The sequence below is a fragment of the Ranitomeya imitator genome, chromosome 3, assembly GCF_032444005.1.
Source record: "Ranitomeya imitator isolate aRanImi1 chromosome 3, aRanImi1.pri, whole genome shotgun sequence".
Classification (NCBI taxonomy): domain Eukaryota; kingdom Metazoa; phylum Chordata; class Amphibia; order Anura; family Dendrobatidae; genus Ranitomeya; species Ranitomeya imitator.
This window is the reverse complement of record NC_091284.1, coordinates 543,254,973-543,275,923: the sequence shown is the minus strand read 5'-3', so window position 1 is coordinate 543,275,923 and position 20,951 is coordinate 543,254,973. Positions and strand designations below refer to the sequence as shown.

The 20,951-nt window shown below is 48.2% G+C and overlaps 1 protein-coding gene across 3 annotated transcripts in view; it reads left to right on the top strand.

The window, feature by feature from the left end:
• The window catches only part of PPP2R3B (protein phosphatase 2 regulatory subunit B''beta), a 106,344-nt gene that overhangs the window by 75,525 nt on the left and 9,868 nt on the right, over positions 1-20,951 (top strand). For all 3 annotated transcript variants that reach the window (XM_069757870.1, XM_069757872.1, XM_069757871.1), the window contains 5 exons: positions 7,307-7,492; positions 9,530-9,633; positions 9,967-10,069; positions 10,713-10,787; positions 12,259-12,345. In XM_069757870.1, coding sequence (XP_069613971.1) covers positions 7,307-7,492; positions 9,530-9,633; positions 9,967-10,069; positions 10,713-10,787; positions 12,259-12,345 — 555 coding nt within the window. The remainder of the gene's footprint in view (positions 1-7,306; positions 7,493-9,529; positions 9,634-9,966; positions 10,070-10,712; positions 10,788-12,258; positions 12,346-20,951) is intronic.

Sequence of the window (20,951 nt, the reverse complement as noted above, 5' to 3'; positions counted from 1 at the left end):
GATCCTGCATTATGTAATATTGATGCGTTCTTTCTGGTGCTCGGATTGCTGTATGAAGAACCTAATTCAGTGGATCAGGCAGAGAAAAATTTGCTGGCTCTGTGTCAGGGTCAGGATGAGGTAGAGGTATATTGCCAGAGGTTTAGGAAGTGGTCTGTGCTCACTTAGTGGAATGAATGTGCGCTGGCAGCGATTTTCAGAAAGGGTCTCTCTGAAGCCCTTAAAGATGTCATGGTGGGATTTCCTATGCCTGCTGGTTTGAATGAGTCTATGTCTTTGGCCATTCAGATCGGTCGACGCTTGCGTGAGCGTAAATCTGTGCACCATTTGGCGGTATTATCCGAGCATAAACCTGAGCCTATGCAGTGCGATAGGACTTTGACCAGAGCTGAACGGCAAGAACACAGACGTCAGAATGGGCTGTGTTTCTACTGTGGTGATTCCACTCATGCTATCTCCGATTGTCCTAAGCGCACTAAGCGGTTCGCTAGGTCTGCCACCATTGGTACGGTACAGTCAAAATTTCTTTTGTCCGTTACTTTGATCTGCTCTTTGTCATCTTATTCTGTCATGGCCTTTGTGGATTCAGGCGCTGCCCTGAATTTGATGGACTTGGAGTATGCTAGGCGTTGTGGGTTTTTCTTGAAGCCCTTGCAGTGTCCTATTCCATTGAGAGGAATTGATGCTACGCCTTTGGCCAAGAATAAGCCTCAGTACTGGACCCAGCTGACCATGTGCATGGCTCCTGCACATCAGGAGGATATTCGCTTTCTGGTGTTGCATAATCTGCATGATGTGGTCGTGTTGGGGTTGCCATGGCTACAAGTCCATAACCCAGTATTGGATTGGAAATCAATGTCGGTGTCCAGCTGGGGTTGTCAGGGGGTACATGGCGATGTCCCATTTCTGTCTGTTTCGTCATCCACCGCTTCTGAGGTCCTAGAGTTCTTGTCAGATTACAGGGATGTATTTGATGAGCCCAAGTCCAATGCCCTACCTCCGCATAGGGATTGTGATTGTGCTATCGATTTGATTCCTGGTAGTAAGTTTCCTAAAGGTCGACTGTTTAATTTATCGGTGCCTGAGCACGCCGCTATGCGGAGTTACGTAAAAGAATCCTTGGAGAAGGGTCATATTCGCCCGTCATCATCGCCATTGGGAGCAGGGTTCTTTTTTGTGGCCAAGAAGGATGGTTCGCTGAGACCTTATATTGATTACCGCCTTCTAAATAAAATCACGGTCAAATTTCAGTACCCCTTGCCACTGCTATCTGCTTTGTTTGCTCGGATTAAGGGGGCTAGTTGGTTCACCAAGATAGATCTTCGTGGTGCGTATAATCTTGTGCGTATTAAACGGGGCGATGAATGGAAAACTGCATTTAATACGCCCGAGGGCCTTTTTGAGTACCTGGTTATGCCATTCGGACTTGCCAATGCTCCATCAGTATTTCAGTCCTTTATGCATGACATCTTCCGAGAGTACCTGGATAAATTCCTGATTGTATACTTGGATGATATTTTGGTCTTCTCGGATGATTGGGAATCTCATGTGAAGCAGGTCAGAATGGTGTTCCAGGTCCTGCGTGCTAATTCTTTGTTTGTGAAGGGATCAAAGTGTCTCTTTGGTGTTCAGAAGGTTTCATTTTTGGGGTTCATTTTTTCCCCCTTCTACTATCGAGATGGACCCTGTTAAGGTCCAGGCCATTTATGATTGGACTCAGCCGACATCTCTGAAGAGTCTGCAAAAGTTCCTGGGCTTTGCTAGTTTTTATCGTCGCTTCATCTGTAATTTTTCTAGTATTGCTAAACCATTGACCGATTTGACCAAGAAGGGTGCTGATGTGGTCAATTGGTCTTCTGCTGCTGTGGAAGCTTTTCAAGAGTTAAAGCGTCGTTTTTCTTCTGCCCCTGTGTTGTCAACCAGATGTTTCGCTTCCGTTCCAGGTCGAGGTTGATGCTTCTGAAATTGGAGCGGGGGCTGTTTTGTCGCAGAGAGGTTCTGATTGCTCGGTGATGAAGCCATGCGCCTTCTTTTCCAGGAAGTTTTCGCCTGCTGAGCGAAATTATGATGTTGGCAATCGGGAGTTGCTGGCCATGAAGTGGGCATTCGAGGAGTGGCGTCATTGGCTTGAAGGAGCTAAGCATCGCGTGGTGGTCTTGACTGATCACAAGAACTTTGACTTATCTTGAGTCTGCCAAACGGTTGAATCCTAGACAGGCTCGTTAGTCGCTGTTTTTCTCCCGTTTTGACTTTGTGGTTTCGTACCTTCCGGGCTCTAAAAATGTGAAGGCGGATGCCCTGTCTAGGAGTTTTGTGCCCGACTCTCCGGGTTTGCCTGAGCCGGCGGGTATTCTCAAAGAGGGAGTAATTTTGTCTGCCATCTCCCCTGATTTGCGGCGGGTGCGGCAAAAATTTCAGGCTAATAAACCTGATCGTTGCCCAGCGGAGAAACTGTCCCTGATAGGTGGACGAATAGAGTTATCTCTGAGGTTCATGGTTCGGTGTTGGCTGGTCATCCTGGAATCTTTGGTACCAGAGATTTAGTGGCTAGATCCTTTTGGTGGCCGTCTCTGTCGCGGAATGTGCGTTCTTTTGTGCAGTCCTGTGGGATTTGTGCTCGGGCTAAGCCCTGCTGTTCTCGTGCCAGTGGGTTGCTTTTGCCCTTGCCTGTCCCGAAGAGGCCTTGGACACATATCTCTATGGTTTTTATTTCGGATCTCCCCGTCTCTCAAAAAATGTCGGTCATTTGGGTGGTTTGTGATCGCTTCTCTAAGATGATCCATTTGGTACCCTTATCTAAATTACCTTCCTCCTCTGATCTGGTGCCATTGTTCTTCCAGCATGTGGTTCGTTTACATGGCATTCCAGAGAACATCGTTTCTGACAGAGGTTCCCAGTTTGTTTCGAGGTTTTGGCGAGCCTTTTGTGCTAGGATGGGCATTGATTTGTCTTTTTCCTCGGCTTTCCATCCTCAGACAAATGGCCAGATTGAACGAACCAATCAGACCTTGGAAACATATCTGAGATGCTTTGTTTCTGCTGATCAGGATGATTGGGTGTCCTTTTTGCCGTTGGCTGAGCTCGCCCTTAATAATCGGGCCAGCTCGGCTACCTTGGTTTCGCCGTTTTTCTGCAATTCTGGGTTCCATCCTCGTTTCTCTTCAGGGCAGGTTGAGTCTTCGGACTGTCCTGGTGTGGATACTGTGGTGCACAGGTTGCAGCAGATTTGGACTCATGTAGTGGACAATTTGACCTTGTCCCAGGAGAAGGCTCAACGTTCCGCTATCCGCAGACGCTGTGTGGGTCCCCGACTTCGTGTTGGGGATTTGGTTTGGTTGTCATCTCGTTATATTCCTATGAAGGTTTCCTCTCCTAAGTTTAGGCCTCGTTTCATTGGTCCGTATAGGATTTCTGAGGTTCTTAATCCTGTGTCTTTTCATTTGACCCTTCCAGATTCTTTTTCCATCCATAACGTATTCCATAGGTCATTATTGCGGAGATACGTGGCACCTATGGTTCCATCTGTTGATCCTCCTGCCCCGGTTTTGGTGGAGGGGGAGTTGGAGTATATAGTGGAGAAGATTTTGGATTCTCGTGTTTCAAGACAGAAACTCCAGTATCTGGTTAAGTGGAAGGGTTATGGTCAGGAAGATAATTCCTGGGTCTTTGCCTCTGATGTCCATGCTGCCGATCTTGTTCGCGCCTTTCATATGGCTCATCCTGGTCGGCCTGGGGGCTCTGGTGAGGGTTCGGTGACCCCTCCTCAAGGGGGGGGGGTACTGTTGTGAATTCTGTGGTCGAGCTCCCTCCTGTGGTCACAAGTGGCACTTCGGCTGATTCTGTCTGAGCTTCCGTTGGTGGATGTGAGTGGTACTGCGGCTTCTAAGTTTCCTTCCTCAGGTGATGTGGTGAAGTCGTTAGGTGCTGCTCTATTTAACTCCACCTAGTGCTTTGCTCATGGCCTCCAGTCAATGTTCTAGTGTGGATCTTGCTCTCTCCTGGATCGTTCCTGTGGCCTGTCTTTCCTGCATAAGCTAAGTTTTGCTGGTGTTACTTTTGTTGCTATATTTTCTGTCCAGCTTGCGATATTGGTTTTTCTTGCTTGCTGGAAGCTCTGGGACGCAGAGGGGGTACCTCCGTACCGTTAGTCGGTGCGGAGGGTCTTTTTGCACCCTCTGCGTGGTTGTTTGTAGGGTTTTGTGTTGACCGCAAAGCAATCTTTCCTATCTTCGGTCTGTTCAGTCAGTCGGGCCTCACTTTGCTAAAATCTATTTAATCTCTGTGTTTGTACTTTCATCTCAACTCAGTCATTATATGTGGGGGGCTGCCTTTTCCTTTGGGGAATTTCTCTGTGGCAAGGTAGGCTTATTTTTCTCTTAGGGCTAGCTAGTTTCTCAGGCTGTGCTCGAGGCGCCTAGGCCTGGACAGGAGCGCTCCACGGCTACCTCTAGTGTGGTATGATAGGATTAGGGATTGCGGTCAGCAGAGTTCCCACGTCTCAGAGCTCGTCCTTGTTATTGGTAACTGTCAGGTCACCTTGTGTGCTCTTAACCACTAGACCCATTGTGGTTCTGAATTACCTGTTCATAACAGTTGTTATACAGTATGGAGCCCTGTGTGGCCTTATTTTTTGTTTATAATTATTGCTTATGAAACAGTGTGATCAGCAGTACTAAATTGGTGTGGTTGGGGCATGGATATGGGTGTGACTAGTTGTGAAAGTGTGGTCAGAGGCGTTGCCTAAAATTTGCCGCGGCGCACAAGCTTTGTCCCTCTTTCCCTTCAAAAGTTGGGAGGTAGGATACCGCATTTGCCAGATCGCAGCAAGTGCCGCAGATGTCCGCAAATCCCATAGGGAATGAATGAGGCTAAACACAGTGTTGCCGTAAGTGATCCGTTACACGGCTGATGCGGAAAAACTGCCGGATCTGATGCAAAAGGCTACTTTCACATCAGTGATTTTTGACAAAGTCAATGCCGATAGTGTCCTACTCGCCAAAGGGGAGGCAGCATTAAAAGTGCCTAGGGTAGCAGAAACTTTAAATACGGCCCTGCACATATGTAGCATTTACAGTATTTTTTTTCCACCATATGTTAATCCCATTAGGCGACTAGAACTTACGATTGTTTCTACTATATAGAGCAATATAAAGCTATATACAGTCTCGTATGACATCAAGCCATAGGCATGGTGTTGCAGAAGAAGTCACATGACAGGCAAAAGGGACTTCCTCTGTTGTAGCAACCCACTGCCTCCCCACAATTGCGTTGTGGTGAGGCAGTGGGCGGCCGAACCAATGTCTAACCTGGATTGCTGAGCTTAAATGCTGCCATTAGTGATTTAGCAGTAACATTTAAGAAGTTAACTGCAGCGATCAGCGCATGTGCTGGTCACTGCTGCTAGAGGCAGGTGTTAGCTCTGAAGTGGAATGGGCTCAGCATCTGCGCTTGCTCCAAAGTCCCTCATATGCTCCGTGACCTATATATCCTTCATGGCATGAACGGGCTTCCAAGTTTCTGTAATTAGAAAATGGTAAATGTAAGAGGGGTTTTTTTTTTCTTCACGTTATTATAGCTGTAGTCATCCAATGCAATATGTGATGGTCCTAGATCAACCTCCCTTTCTGACCTCTGCACGGGGTAACAGCGCATGTGCTCTACACTCTACCACAGAAGTCATTGAATATCTGGCCATATCTAGCAGCTATAACACAAATCTCTCTCACGTTAACAGCAGCTCAGGCAATATGGCTGCCTCCATAATCCATCTCCATAAAGAAAAGAAAATTCATGACCAGGATGAGAAAATTTTTGGGGGGAAATATGTACCTCAATCTGACTTTCTTGAGGTTTGTGGTCAGTAAATGAGATCATGGTGTATGTTCAAAGACTCCATGCAGTAGGAGGCCAAATGTTAGAGAAGTTTTGTATGATTTTAGTCTTGTTTTGTGCCTTAGTACTCCTGACTGTTGAAATGTTGAATGTTAGACTCCCAATGCATGTGAATGGAATATTTTAGATCTGTTTGCATGCCTTGGAAATTAATGATTCTAATGAAATTCATAACATGTCCATAGTGGAACAAAATGGCCTGCACTCTACACCGATACATTGTAGCAGATACTGGTGTAGCTTTTGTCAGGACTGATTACAATTGTATCTACCTCTGCAGATACCAGGATGAGATTAGTGCATGTCAGCCTCTTCACTGCAGAACATATATTAGATCAACAGATGTCCAATTGTGCTACGGGCACTTCATCATAATGAAACAACATGTCCCATGTCAGGTGATATATAGGACAAAGATAATTATAGTAAAAAAATCAAAGCAAAATGCCGTCTAGGGGACGCCAGAGCACATCATGAAATCATCAAAATCAACATAAAAAGGGTCATACCAAATGTGACAAATTCCTATATATGGTAGCAACCCATTTAATAGTATACAGTATTAATATTGCGCCGTAATATGCGCACGTAATCATACATATAGAGACCCCCTTTATGAGACAAAAAAATCCAGAAAACAATAAATCCTGTTCTGTACACCAATAAAAAGTGGCCAGGAAATATACCAAGAAAAATATAATAATGACCCTGTGTATGGTAACACTAAAGTACATAGGAGACATGTCACAATAAACGATCACATTGTCTCTATAACAATCCACACCAAACAAATCATCTGCATGTGTCAGATAGTGATAGTGTTTAAAATTTAATAAATACCAGATGTATCTTGATAGTGCTCATGGCGTCCCCTGACCCCAACGCGCGTTTCGCCACCAGCTTCTTCCGGGCACTTTTATTTTTATGCATGGAGCGAAGAAGTAATAGATGGCTAGTTGTTATCTACCTGCTTGTTGTGCCCAGCGCTGATTTCTTCCAGCTCCAAGCTGCTCCTGCTGGCAAATCACCTGCTTCCACTAAAGTTGTGTCGGCCGACCATGGTTTTCTTTTCTGTTCTGCGCTGTTGACTGGGTGCTTCTGCTGATGTCCTGCTGATTGACAGCCTTCTCACCACTGCTTAGCTGCAGCGAGCCAGCTGCCAATCGGCATGATGTCTGCCGCGACTCCCCGTCAACAGAGCCGAGCGGAAGAGATTGCCCTGTGCAGAACAGACAGGCAGTTGGCAAGTATCTACCTTAGTTCTTAGCCCCATACAGAAGAATAATAAAAGTCCTGGATAACCCTTTTAACTATAAAAGGGCATATAATTATTAACCGTTAATATAAAATTACAGTGCTATAAATTGTTATTATTGCAAATAAAAAAGTTTCTCGCATTGATTTTTCCTTTTAGGCACAACCAAAGAGGGAAGAACCAAGGACTCCTACCCTAAGCCAGCACATTCCAAAATTTTATTTTCCCAAAGGCTGCCCAAAAGCCAATATTAATGTGGATAATATAATTTCGCAGATTGAGAAGACTTTTTCTACTTTTCCTAATGAGCGGGCCAGTCTTGAAGACATGAGCAAAGTAGCCAAGGTATTTGTTACCCCCAAATGATAAATGTATCTAGTTAAATTGTTGCATTTCAGACAGGACTCCTTAGAGCCCAGTCTTTGGCATGTGTGGGGGTCCCAGCATTCAGACCCCACCAATCAGCAAGTTTTACCCTATCCTATGGGTAAGGGTAAATTTGTTATTTTGGGGAAAAACTTTGTTTTTATTGCACATGAGCTGTATTTAAGAAATCCAGTGTCTCTTGACTTCATTATTTTGCAGAGAGATCAAAATATTTCCCAGAGGCTTTGGTGAGATCCAGGGGGCTGCCTAGTGCCAGGGCACTCTGATAAGAAATAATTAGGCCTTAGCGTGACCGGGGTATAAAATGGATGTGTACCGTAAGGTTTTCCTTTGGCTATGTGTAGTATTGGGCCTGTAATGACACCCTGACATCCATGCACGGTTTACTCTGGATTTGTCGTCTTCATTAAGCAGCATGGTGTCACTGCCGCTAGTGAGAATCTTCTATCTACATGCACATTGTTTAGTATTTTCGCCGTGCCCAGAATTCCCTACTGGGACATACTCCCAGGACAGCGTAGAAGACAAACGCTGCTCATGTGATTTAATTGGAGAATTGTGGCTCTCACTGGCCTGTCTTCTATCATTGCCTTGTATTACAGCTTGTCATTTCCACCAGGCTATATATGGCCATCTGCTAATGTTTGTTTCAGCCTCAAGGTTTACACTGCAGGACGGTCTGGCCCCACATGCTCTGAGCTGACTCTTCACCTAGTAAGTCGTCTATTGCCGCATACAAGTCCTGCTCCCCCCTCTGTACTGACAAAATGTTCTTATTAGAGTCCAATTAAAAGGGAAGTAAGAAAATCCGAACTGTGCGTAAAATGTGGCAAGCCCTTTTTCTGCCTTTGGACCGGATATTTCCAAAGTTCACATGTAGGGTTTTAGTGCCGGCTATGAAGCTATGCTGATGGTAAAGATTTGTAGTAGAGTTTTAAAGGGTGATGCATAGATATGTTTAGCCGTGTTCTTGCTTTAACTGTATAAAACTGTCTAATATGCTTTTATTTCCGAAGCGGTCCTACACTCCCAATGAGCGCCTTGTCCTTGCTGCTCCACTTTGTTTGTGCTTAATGCCAAGTAGTGTTTTCTTTGTCGGCAGATGTCAATGCTGTGTGAGGGGGGCTGAATGACTGGCTTATTTCAGTTAGTAAGCCAGCCCCCTAAAGTGTGTATGTGGAATGTATGTAGAATATAAACACACTACCTGAAGAGACTGGCGTTGCCCAGACATAGTAACTAACTGTGGTTAGTTATAACAAATTATGATTATCCTCCATCCCATAGTCCAGTGTCCATATACCCAGCATACATATCTGCCATCCCAGAGTCCCGAGAACATATACCCATCATACATATCCTCCATCCCATAGTTCTGTGCCCATATACCCATCTTGCTTATCCTCCATCCCATAGTCCCGTACCCATATATCCATGACACATTCTCCATCCCATAGTTCCATGCCCATATACCCATTATGACCTCATCTTCGCCATGGCAACCATTCTGACCTCACTGTCGCCATGGCGACCATTATGACATAACCATCACAACAGCAACCTATTATGAGATCGTCGCCATGGCAACCAGTACGACATTGCCGTCGCCATGGCAACCAGTACGACATTGCCGTCGCCATGGCAACCAGTACGACATTGCAGTCGCCATGGCAACCAGTACGACATTGCAGTCGCCATGGCAACCAGTACGACATTGCAGTCGCCATGGCAACCAGTACGACATTGCAGTCGCCATGGCAACCAGTACGACATTGCAGTCGCCATGGCAACCAGTATGACATCATCAGTACACAGTACGTCGTGTGTGATATATAGATAGAGGCACTGGAATTAAAGGAATTGTCCACAATAGTGAAAATGGACAATTCCTTTAATTCCAGTGCCTACAGGAATAGCTGTAAGAACAATTGTTTTGCTTTGTGTTTCTAATTATGAGAATGCCTCTTATAATGTTCTGATATTCTCTATCCTAAGGCTTGTGAATGCCCGCTTTACTGGAAAGCACCATTGTTTTATGCAGCTGGTGGGGACAGGACGGGATACGTGTCTGTTCACAAGTTTGTGGCCATGTGGCGAAAGTAAGTGACTTTTTTACAGCTTGCTCATATTTGACAATCTAGCATTTGATGGTGATCTGTTTAGGCCTCATACACATGACCTTTGCTTGTCACAGAGGCGATACCGCAGCATACACGGTCCACTGTCCGAGGTGCTAACTGTGCAGTGATAGGCACATGGAGGTGCAGTTATAGCCCACTTTTTATCCTATACATCTCAGAAGTTGTGCGGCTGTGCCTTGATTGGCGGTCAGCCCCCTGCAAGTTACATGTATGTGGTCTTTATCCTAAGGATGGTCTGAGTGTCCCAAATAAGGACCTTTCACTACACTGACCTTTGTTTGCATGTTTCAGGGTTTTACAGACTTGCCACGATGATGCTGCAAAGTTTGTACAGTTATTGGCCAAGCCGGGCTGTGTGTATTTGGAACAGGAGGATTTAATACCTTTTTTACAAGTAAGCATTATAATTTCCTTTCTATGGGCCCTGCCTTCTCTTCGTATCATCTTAACTATATTTTTGTAGTATTTCCATGGGAAAGGAGATGACTTTCTGGTCGCTAGGGGTCTGACCGCTGTGGCCCCCATGGATCCCGAGAACTGACGCTCTGAAATGCCACGGAGGTCCCTCACGCACACTGCCTTTCCATTCATTCTTCATAGGAGCACCGGAAATTGTCGAGCCCATAGCTCAGCTGATCTTCGGTACTCCCATTAAGAATGAATGAAGCGGTAGTGCGCTCGATCAACTTCCACTCCATTCTCCCTGGACTCTTCAGAACCCCAGTTCTCGGAATCGGAGGCACCTCAAGCGTCCTCCGATTATCGTGGTGGTCATTTTTAGAATTGCAACTGTAAGAGGCTTCAGTATAAGCCTCTTTGTGGTTTAACAAACTTTATAGCAACTGATGAGACTATAATCTTCATGGAAGTCATGTTTTTTTTTTTTTTCATTGTTTGTTTGAAAATCCCTAGTCCACAAAAGATCTTACCAGAAGTCATTATTCGCTGAGAGATGGTTAATTCACTTTATGCAACTGCAAACTGAGACCTTTTGGATTCCTTGTTTGTTAATGTCACTTTTCTCCTCTGTCCTATAGGATGTGGTGAATACTCACCCTCACTTAACATTTTTGCGAGAAGCCTCAGAATTTCATTCCCGGTACATCACCACAGTAAGTGGCATTTCTCCGACCACTGGAACCTAGAATTATGGCAGAGATTATTCTGGAAGCCATTAAGGAGTTGTCTCCGAATGTGATAAGATGTTTAAATTGAATCTTGCCTTTTCTGGAGGTGAATAGCATGGGAGCCCCCCACCAGCTGGACATTGATGGGATAGTGTGCGAATATGTTATTGGTATCATGCAAATATCTCCTCTTAAAGAACAGTTATTTAGAGCTCCAGAGTACAAGAGCGCTTACAGGGGCTGTGTAACTAGAAAGAAAAAAATTTAAGTTGCTTATAATAAAATACTGGTACGTCCACTTCTTGCTTTGGTTTCAGGAGACCAAAGAGAGGCAGTAGTTATTTTTTGTAGGGTCCATTTTTTGTGACCAGCACCATACCCAAGAACATATGGCCCCAGATACATGTATAAGCCACCCTTTACAGATGTGTCCTTTACAGATGAATGGGAGAATCACAGCCATGTATGCCGTGTCAACCACTGCAGTTTTATTGTTGAACACCCTCTTTATCTTAAAACCTGAAAATTCAGATGCTCATGCATTTATACCAAGTGTCCATCTCTTCATATTTACATCAATATAGGCTGGTGAGATATTGGGAATTATTTGACAGGGTCTTCCCAATGGATAACTGTTCCAGTTATTGCTATATCTAGATGTGACCTGGAGGTAACATTTCCTGGCGGACCCCCGTATAGCAGTAATTATCAGGCGTCTATTGAGATGGCACTTTTAACAACAAGAATGGCACTGAAGATTCCATTTTTCTTGATGTTGAAATGCCAGAAAACCCTCCACCCCCCAACCTAAACCTGAAGAACGTTGTGTGAGCAGAACAATACTGACCCAGCATTCTTTGGGAAGAATGCTAATGCTGTCTACTCATTTTCTGTGAGTGCGTTCCCTAATCTATATATATAATTGTCTAAGGGTTTTTCCCGTCTGTCTGTCTGTCTGTCCTGGAAATCCCGGCTCTCTGGTCGAGGCCTGGCGGCCTCGACCAATCAGAGACCGGCACAGCATCGACGTAGAAATCCCGCGTCTCTGATTGGTCGAGGCCGCCAGGCCTCGACCAATCAGCAACGGGCACAGCGATGATGATGTCATAAAGGACGTAGAAACCCCGCGTCTGATTGGTCGAGGCCGCCAGCAACGGGCACAGCGACGATGATGTCATAAAGGACGTAGACATCTCACGTTTCTGATTCAGCGACGGGCACAGTATCGACGTAGATGTCATAATGGTTGCCATGGCGACGATGATGTCATAAAGGTTGCCTCGACCAATCAGCGACGGGCACAGTCTGCCGCGAATTCTGGAATCATCATTGTCCATATACTACGGGGACATGCATATTCTAGAATACCCGATGCGTTAGAATCGGGCCACAATCTAGTATTTAATTAGCATCAAATAGTTCTTTACTGCAGAATGTCTTTTGCTGATCTTCCTAGGTCGTTCAGAGGATATTCTACATTGTTAATCGGTCGTGGACTGGTCGCATCACATGTGCAGAGCTCAGGAAAAGCAATTTTCTGCAGGTGAGTGTGACTGGTGCTTAGATGATACCGTATACTTTGTTATGCAGAATCCATCCATGTTGCACCTATATGGATGTAGAATTTAGGCAGCTTGTTAATTTGGTCAGGATGTGCAGTGGGTATTGGCTCGCACACTACGCTGCATACAGTTTTTGCACTGGTCAGGTGATTATGGCTACAACGCTTGGAAAGTAATCATTTGAGAAATGTTACACTTTCACTTTTACTGTAAGTAATACTTAAAGGGGGTTGACCACTACTTTCTACTTTCTCTATCGCCTATCATTGGGGGGACACAGGAACCATGGGTGTGTGTTGCTGCCACTAGGAGGCTGACACTATGCACAAAAAAAGTTAGCTCCTCTGCAGTGTACACCCCACCGACTGGCATTATGAACTTCAGTTTAGCTTAGTGTCAGTAGGAGGTGGAGACGGGTCTTTCATTAGACCCTGATCTACCTCAATGTGCGTTGTTTTCCTTTCAGATTTTCTGGAGGGATACAGGGTGAACAGTCACCTGTAGTCCCACAATACAGACTATGAGTACGGCGTGTACTGCCACCCCGTATCCTCATAGATCCCTCAGCAGGACCATGATCCTAGCACACAAGTGTGCTCAGAAGTCCGGTCCTAGCTCCGTCTGTTGCGGAGACTAGGACGTCCATCACAGCTCCTGGACATCTCATTTCTCTTCAGCAAGTAGCCTAAATCCTTCTAAGAGTGGGACTCTGGGTTTTTTTTTATGGGGAAGGCACTGTGTCCCTCAGTTTGGGGGTCCAGGGCTCTTACCTCACCCTGGATCTTTCTTCAGCTTCCCTTGTGCGGTAGCGCCGAGGCCTTGTAAGGTCTCCACGCCGTCTCTCCCCCCACAGCGGTCACCGGGCTCTAATCCAGTCCGGCGCAGTGCCTATGCCCCCCGCTCTCTCTCCTTCGGGTGGGCTAGCCTTGCAGGGCCTCTGTCGGGCCTAGTGCAGCGTTATGTCTACGCCCCCCGTCCTCTTTCCGGCGGGCATTTCTCCCGCCCGTCTTCTCCTCTTCTCTCCGGCGCTTAGTCCCGCCCACTCCTCCCGGCCTCAGCACAGACTGCGGCCGGCGCCATCTTTGTACCCCCATTCGTGCAGCTTCAGCGCCGGCTGCTTTCGGCGGCTCTTGGCTCGTGCTGCAGTCTTCAGAGAGCAGGTCTTTGCACCTTCGCGCCCTCCTTTTCAGATGCACGCGGTTTTTTTTTTTGCAGTGCTTCATCTACGGTCACCATTCCCGGCATGTGGACCCAGCGGCGATTCCTCCTACAGGACCTGCTTTCCCTGACGACATCCTCCATTCTCTACAGCCGAAGCTATGCACAGGACATCTGCCGTGAGTAGCTCTGCACTGTAGACAAATACTCTTCCTCTGCTTTAGTCAGACACCTTTTGTGCTCTCCTTGTAAGGGCATGTTCCCTTCAGGTCAGTCCTCTCCCACCCATCAGGACTGGAGCGATCCCACCGCTCAGGAGCCCCCCTCTGCCCCGATTGAGAGTGAGTCCCCTATCCCAGGGTGGGCTTCCTCTGTCTCAATCTGTGCCGGATCTCACCAGGGTATCCCAGACCCCAGTGTCAGTTCTTGATAAGTTGCCCTTGCAGACCTCTGCGGTAGCCAGCGGGTCACAGGAAGCCCCGTCTGAGCCTGCCAAGATAGGCCGTAAAGGGTCCAGACAGGAGTGCCGGTCCGACTCCTCTTCCCGTTCCATCTTGCCTCACGGTCCATCTCAGCGGTCAGTTTCTTCCCGGTCCTCTCCCCCGAGTCAGGCGAGGCGTTCTCAGACGCACCTTTAGAGGGACGTTTTAGAGCTGCGTTCTGACCAAATCGCGAACATGAGGGATATGTTTCAGAGCCTCATTGGAGCAATCAACCAGACCTGTGGCATAAAAGATTCCTCTACGGAATGCACGGATTAGGCGGTTTCGTTTAGACGGTTGAAGCCATCTTCCAAGGTCTTCGCTCCTCACCCTGAATTCGAGGAGATTCTGATCAGAGAAAAAGAGAATCCGACCAGACACTTTCAGAGAGGAAAGCGCCTTGGCGTTTTATATCCTTTTTCTCCAGAGCTCACCGCTAACTGGACGAAATCATTAAGGACGCCACCGGGGGCACAAGTTCTCTACTTCCCCAGCCTAAACCTCGCCGCTCTCCTCCTAGGCGGCAATTTCGGCCTCAGATTCCTTTTCCCAACAGCAGAGGCCACAGGCACGTTAAGAGAAGAGGGTATCCTTTAGACCTACTCCTTCCTGGCATTCTCGCTACTCCCAAGGTAGATCTTCCAGGTCTAGGACTAGAAGATCCACCTCGGCATGACTCGCGACAAGAACCCAACCCACTTCCCAGGCTGGGCGGCCATCTCTTCTTCTTCAGAAACGTCTGGATCTCCTCAGTAGAGGACGCATGGGTCAGGGGGAAGTTGTATCCTCTGGATACACAATAGAGTTCTTTTCACGACCCCGGGATCGTTTCTTAGAATCCCGACCCCCAAGAGACCCCGCTCTAGTTCTGGGTTTTTTCGTAGCCATCGCTTCTCTCCTCAAATCCGGGGCAATCGTTCCGTCCCAGAAAAAGGACGGTTCACAGGTTTCTATTCAAATCTTTTGTAGTACCGAAAAAAGACGGCAAAGTTCGTACCATCCTGGATCTTAAATTGCTGAAAAAGATTGTTCGTCTGGGACGCTTCAGGATGGAATCCCTTCGTTCAGTAATTGCTTCCATGGAGGCTTAGGAATTTCTGTGCTCCATAGACATCCAGGACGTCTACCTCCATGTCCCGATATTCCTGGACCATCACCGATTCCTGCGCTTTGCAGTACTTCAAGAGAACTTTCAGTCCGTCGTCCTGCCGTTCGGTCTCACAACCGCTCCCAGGGTTTTCACGAAGATCATGGCAGCGCTGCTAGCCATCTTGAAAGTCAGGGACCTAGTACTTTTTTCCGTACATCGACAACAACCTCATCTAGCCCGTTTTGGGTGGCTTGTCAACAGGAAGAAATCCTGTCTTGTTCCTTCTCGGTGCCTATTTTTTCTGGGCATGCTCTTCGACCCCCGTCAAACCAAAGTCTTCCTTCCCAAAGACAAGAGTTCCCAGGGTCCTCGGCTTCCCTCCTTCCGATCGGCCATGAAGGGTCTGTGGAGGATGGTTCCAACATTGGAAGCGATTCCCTTCGCCCAATTTCACTCTAGACCTCTTCAGCAGGACATTCTATCACAGTGGGACAGATCTGTTTTTTTCCCTGGATCATCCGATTCGTCTTTATCCCCGGGTCAAACGGTCCCTCAACTGGTGACTGACGTTACCTATCATCTCCAGGGCAGGTCCTTCCTTCCAGTTCTCTGGCAGGCAGTGATGATGGACGCCAGTCTGCTCGGCTGGGGTGCGGTGTTTCATCACCTGACTGTTCAGGGTCGTTGGTCGGCGCAGGAGTCATCTCTGCCGATCAGTGTCCTCAAGTTTCACTCCTTCTTTCTGTCTCTTCACTGGGAAAAGATTCTCAAGGGTCTGCCAATTCGAATCCAGATGGACAATGCCACAGCAGTGGCATATGTCTACCACAAGGGGGGAACTCTGAGTTCTCTGGCCTCGGCCGAGGTATCCAAGATCCTCCTTTGGGCAGAGGCAACGGTCCCGGTGATATCCGCAGTGCATATCCCCGGTGTGGTCAATTGAGCCACCGACTTACTCAGCCATGAGGGCCTCGCGGCAGGGGAATGGTCCTTGCATCTCACTTCCTGAGGTCTTCCATCAGATTTGTCTTCGATGGGAGACTCCGGATGTGGACCTCCCAGTGTCCCGAATCAACAAGAAGGGCCCTCGGTTCGTCTCCAGGTCCCGCGATCCTCTTGCAGTGGGAGTCTACGCTCTTGCCATTCCTTGGTCGCAGTTCGTGCTCCCCTATCTGTTTCCACCCTTGCCCTTGTTTCCCAAGCTGTTGAAGAAGATCAAGGCGAAAGGGGTGTCGGTCATTCTGATCACCCTGGTTTGGCCCAGGAGATCTTGGTTTGCAGAGATCGTCAATCTTCTCGCGGACACCCCCTGGTGGCTCCAGACAGACCCGATCTGCTGTCCCAGGGTCCGATCTGCCACCCGAATTCTTGGTCGCTCAGTTTAACGGAGTGGCTGAGACCGCAGTTCTAAGAGCTTCCGGCCTTTCGGATCGGGTGATTCTCACTATGATCCAGACTAGGAAGCCTTTGTCTTCCAGGATCTACTATCGTACCTGGAGGGCTTACTTCCGTTGGTACGAGTCCAACCACGTTTCTCCTATGTCCTTCTTCTCACTTCCTTCCATTTTGGCCTTCCTTCAGGCAGGACTGGATTCGGGCCTTCCTCTTAGTTCCCTATAGGGTCAGGTTTCTGCGCTCTCCATCCTTTTTCAGAAGACGCCATCATCTCTGCCACAGGTCAAGACATTTCTTTCAGGGAGTAACCCATGCTGTCCCTCCGTACAGGGTTCCTGTGGATTCATGGAATTTGAATCTTGTGCTGGACGTTCTGAGGGGTCCCCCCCCTTCTGCCTCTCGGGGAGGTTTCCCTGTCAGTTCTATTTCGGATGGTGGCTTTTCTTGTGGCCATCACCTCCATCCGACGCGTTTCCGAGTTTGGCGGCCTTTTTCTTGCCGACCTCCTTTCTTGGTTATCCACCAGGACAAGGTGGTCCTGAGGCCTCCGTCATAAGGCCTTCCTCCCTAAGGTGGTTTCCACCTCAACGAGGACATCGTTCTACTGTCCTTTTGTCCAGATCCGACCCATCCTCTGGAGCGATCGTTGAACAAGCTGGACCTCGTCAGGGCGGTGAGGATCTACCTGGCTAGAACGGCCTCTTTCCGGAAGACAGATTCTCTTTCCGTCGTTCCTCATGGCACGCGTAGAGGCCTGCCGGCTTCCAAGGCGACTATTGCTCGCTGGCTCAGAACGGCAATTTTTGAAGCTTATCGGGCCAAGAACAGAGTGCCTCCTCCTGGGATTAAGGCTCACTCTATCCGGGCAGTTGGTGCCTCCTGGGCGGTGTACCACAGCTTTGCAAAGCAGAACCTGGTCTTCCATCCACACATTCGCCAAATTTTACAAGGTCCATACCTACGCTTCGGCGGACGCCAGCCTAGGCAGAAGGATCTTGCAGGTGGCAGTGGTGAGTCCTCTGACCTGATGGAAGTCGTTTTTTTTTTTTTTGTTTTTTTTTTCCCCACCCCAGGGTCTGCTGTGGGACGTCCCATGGTTCCTGTGTCCCCCAATGAGGCGATCGAGAACTGGATTTTTGGTTGCTTACCGTAAAATCTTTCTCGGAGCCTTCATTGGGGGACACAGCCCCTCCCATATTATTCAACTTCTGTGTTCTAGGACTGTTCTCATGTTTACAGTTCTCATGTTTTTTACTATGTTATTTCAACCTTATTGTTTTTCTCCTACTGCTTTCTCACTAACTAACTGAAGTTCATAATGCCAGTCGGTGGGGTGTACACTGCAGAGGAGGAGCTAACTTTTTTTTGTAAATAGTGTCAACCTCCTAGTGGCAGCAGCATACACCCATAGTTCATGTGTCCCCTGATGAAGGCTCCGAGAAACAGATTTTACGGTAAGCAACCAAAAATCCTGTTTTTTCTTAATGGTCCATCTCGAAGATAGGCTATCAATATTTGATTCGTGGGGGTACGACACCTGGCACCCCCACGTTTTGGCTGTAACTGGCACCGATGACAGCTGGAAGTTATAGATGGTTCCTGTGGTTATTCCTGAAGAAGTGTGATATACTTTGAAACGTGTCAAATAAAAAAAAAAGCATTATCTCTTGGTCCCGGATTTTTTCAGTCTTCAGCAGCGCGGAAATAATCCACAAATCAATTTCTCCTTCGCCTCTTTGGGGGACACAGGACTGAGGGTGTATGCTACTGCCGCCAGAAGGCTGACACTAAGTAAACATAAAAAAAAGTTTAGCTCCTCCTCAGTAGTATACACCTTGACACCGGCCGCAGGCGATCCCAGTTCATGCTTAGTGTCTGAAGGAGGCACACTTCTGGTTCCCAGACCTATCTGGACCCTTTTTTGGAAGTGAGACCCTATTAAAGGGGTCCGATCTCCCCAAACCATCAACGGGCGAGCACGTGGAGTGTCGCCTCCACGTATCCTCTCCTGCGACGTGGGACTTGCCGGACTAAGCCCTGACCACCCTAAGGTAATGAAACCCTAGGCTGTACAGGTGCGTATGCATTGTCTGTGCGGCCCCCCCACTGCATCACCAATGCTAGACAGCGGTGATAAAGGGGGGCGGACGGTCCCTCTCCTCTTTCTATAGATAGGAAGACTGAGTTAGGGTGCCTGCACCGTCTATTTGGTTACACAGCCCCCCCTCACGCGGGTGGGGGGGGCTATGAGGGCTCCTGAGGCGCGCATCGTACCGGGGGTTTGGAGAGCAGGTCTGCATTTCTTTCCTGGCGTCCCTGTGGTATGGCGGCTGGAGTCTTTTTCTTCCGGTGGTGCCGCAGTCTCCTGTTTCCGGCGGCACCACAGCCTGTGTGTTATGGGCGGCGCTGCACTGCGGACCGCCAGTGTCTGTTCTGGGGCAGCCGATAATTTAGTCCCCGGCTTCTAGCAGGAAGTAGGCTGCGGACAGAAGCCCCGCCCTTTCTGGCAGCGTCATTTGCAGCGGCTCCGCGACCCCCTCCTCACCAAAGCACTGGCAACTTCTAGGCCGCAGACGCTGCTGTTTCCGGTTCCGCCCACTAGTGGGGGTGCTCTTTTTCAAAAAAGGCAGCTCGGATTCTTCGCTCTGGGACATGTTCCACAGAACAAACGGGGACACAGGACTGGAGTAAGTGCTACTCCCCCCAGCCTGACAGCATTAAGCGCTGCATTACTTCGGCCTATCTACATCCCCTGATTATAGCATTTGCAGGGCACCATGTCTAGAAGGGCCAAATCTCACACGGTGCTATATACTGCATGTGTAGTCTGTCGGTCCACTTTTCCGCATGCCCAGAGTAATAGTCTGTGAGGCCTGCGACTCCGAACTCGCTCAGGAGCCCTTCTCCTGCGACACAGGTAGAAGCCGTGTTTTCTCCCTGGGGAATGGGTCACGTCCTTGTCAGTCTACGGCATCCCTAACTAAGGCAGTCGAGTCCCTGCAGGCCCCGGCTGGGGCCAGGGACAGCGGTTCACCTGCCGTTGAGGTCATCCGACTCTCAGGAGCCTTCGGCCTGCAGGGGCCGTGCTCGCACTAGGCAGACGCGGGGAAAGCGAACCCACACAGCGTCTCCCGGTCCATCAGGGGCATCTGCTTCCTGGAGTTCCCCTTCTCGTTCACCTTCTCCAGTGGAGAGCGGTGAACTCGGTTCGGACTACGATTCCGAGAGATCCCTCAATTTAGGCCTCTGATTACCAGGAGTCAGATAGTCTAATCGAGGCTGTCAACCAGACCCTGGGTATAGAGGACGAATCTACCTTGACCTCCGGTCATTATGTATCATTCAAGAGGGCCAAGCAGTCTCATAGGGTGTTCGCTTCTCATTCCGAGTTTGAGGACTTGGTCCAACGTCACAGGGAGCATCCAGACAGTCGTTTTGCGGGACAAAAGGCTCTGAATGCTAGATACCCTTTAGCTCCTGAACTGCGTAAAAATTGGGCAGAATCCCCTTCGTAGATCCCCCGGTTTCTCGTGTGGCCTCTAATACACTGTTATCCCTTCCCAATGGCTCATCTATTAAGGATCCTACTGATCGACTTATTGATAGTTTGGCTTGTTCAGTCTTTGAGGCTTCAGGTTCAGCTCTCGCCCTCTTTTGTGGCGACGTGGGTAGCTAAGGCCATGATATCCTGGTCAGAATCTTTGACCAAGGCTCTTCAGGAGAGGGATCTTCCAGTGGAGTTGACTGAGATATCAAATCAAATAGCTCTGGCTGGGAGCTATCTGATCAATGCGTCTTTAGACGCAGCAAACGCTATTGCCATCAGAAGGGCTCTTTGGTTGAGAACATGGCGAGCAGATTCTACCTCTATGAAATCTTACAACCCTTCCTTATCAGTGGGGTTGATTTGGAGAAAAATTGGATCAGCTCATTTCTGATACAACAGGAGGAAAAAGCAATTTTCTTCCACAGCAGAAGATTAAGCAGCCTTTTCATTGTCAGTTCCAGGCTTGCTTTAAGCCCTTTCGCAAAACCTGGTGGACCCAAACGTCAAATCCCGCTGCTCCGGGGCGACCCAATCAGGACAGAGATCATCAGATCTCATACATGGCCAACCCTTTTGGAAGAATGCGAACTCAGGGGAGGGGAAGGGGATCTAGGTCCCATAGGTTTTCGGCCAAATGACTGGAGTCGGCCTCTGGTCCCCACCGACAAAGTAGGCAGCCGCCTACTCTTTTTTTCACCAGTCCTGGCTCACTGTGGTTCACGACAGATGGGTAAGAGAACTGGTATCTTCAGGATACAAGATGGAGTTTCTCAACCTTCCTCCGTGCCGGTTCTTTCCTTCCCGCCTACCCAGCTCAAAATCCCGGTTACAGGCCCTGTTCAATTCTATAGAGGCTCTTTGGCTCTGCAGGGTCATCATCCCAGTTCCAAAGGAAGAAAGATTTCAGGTGTTCTA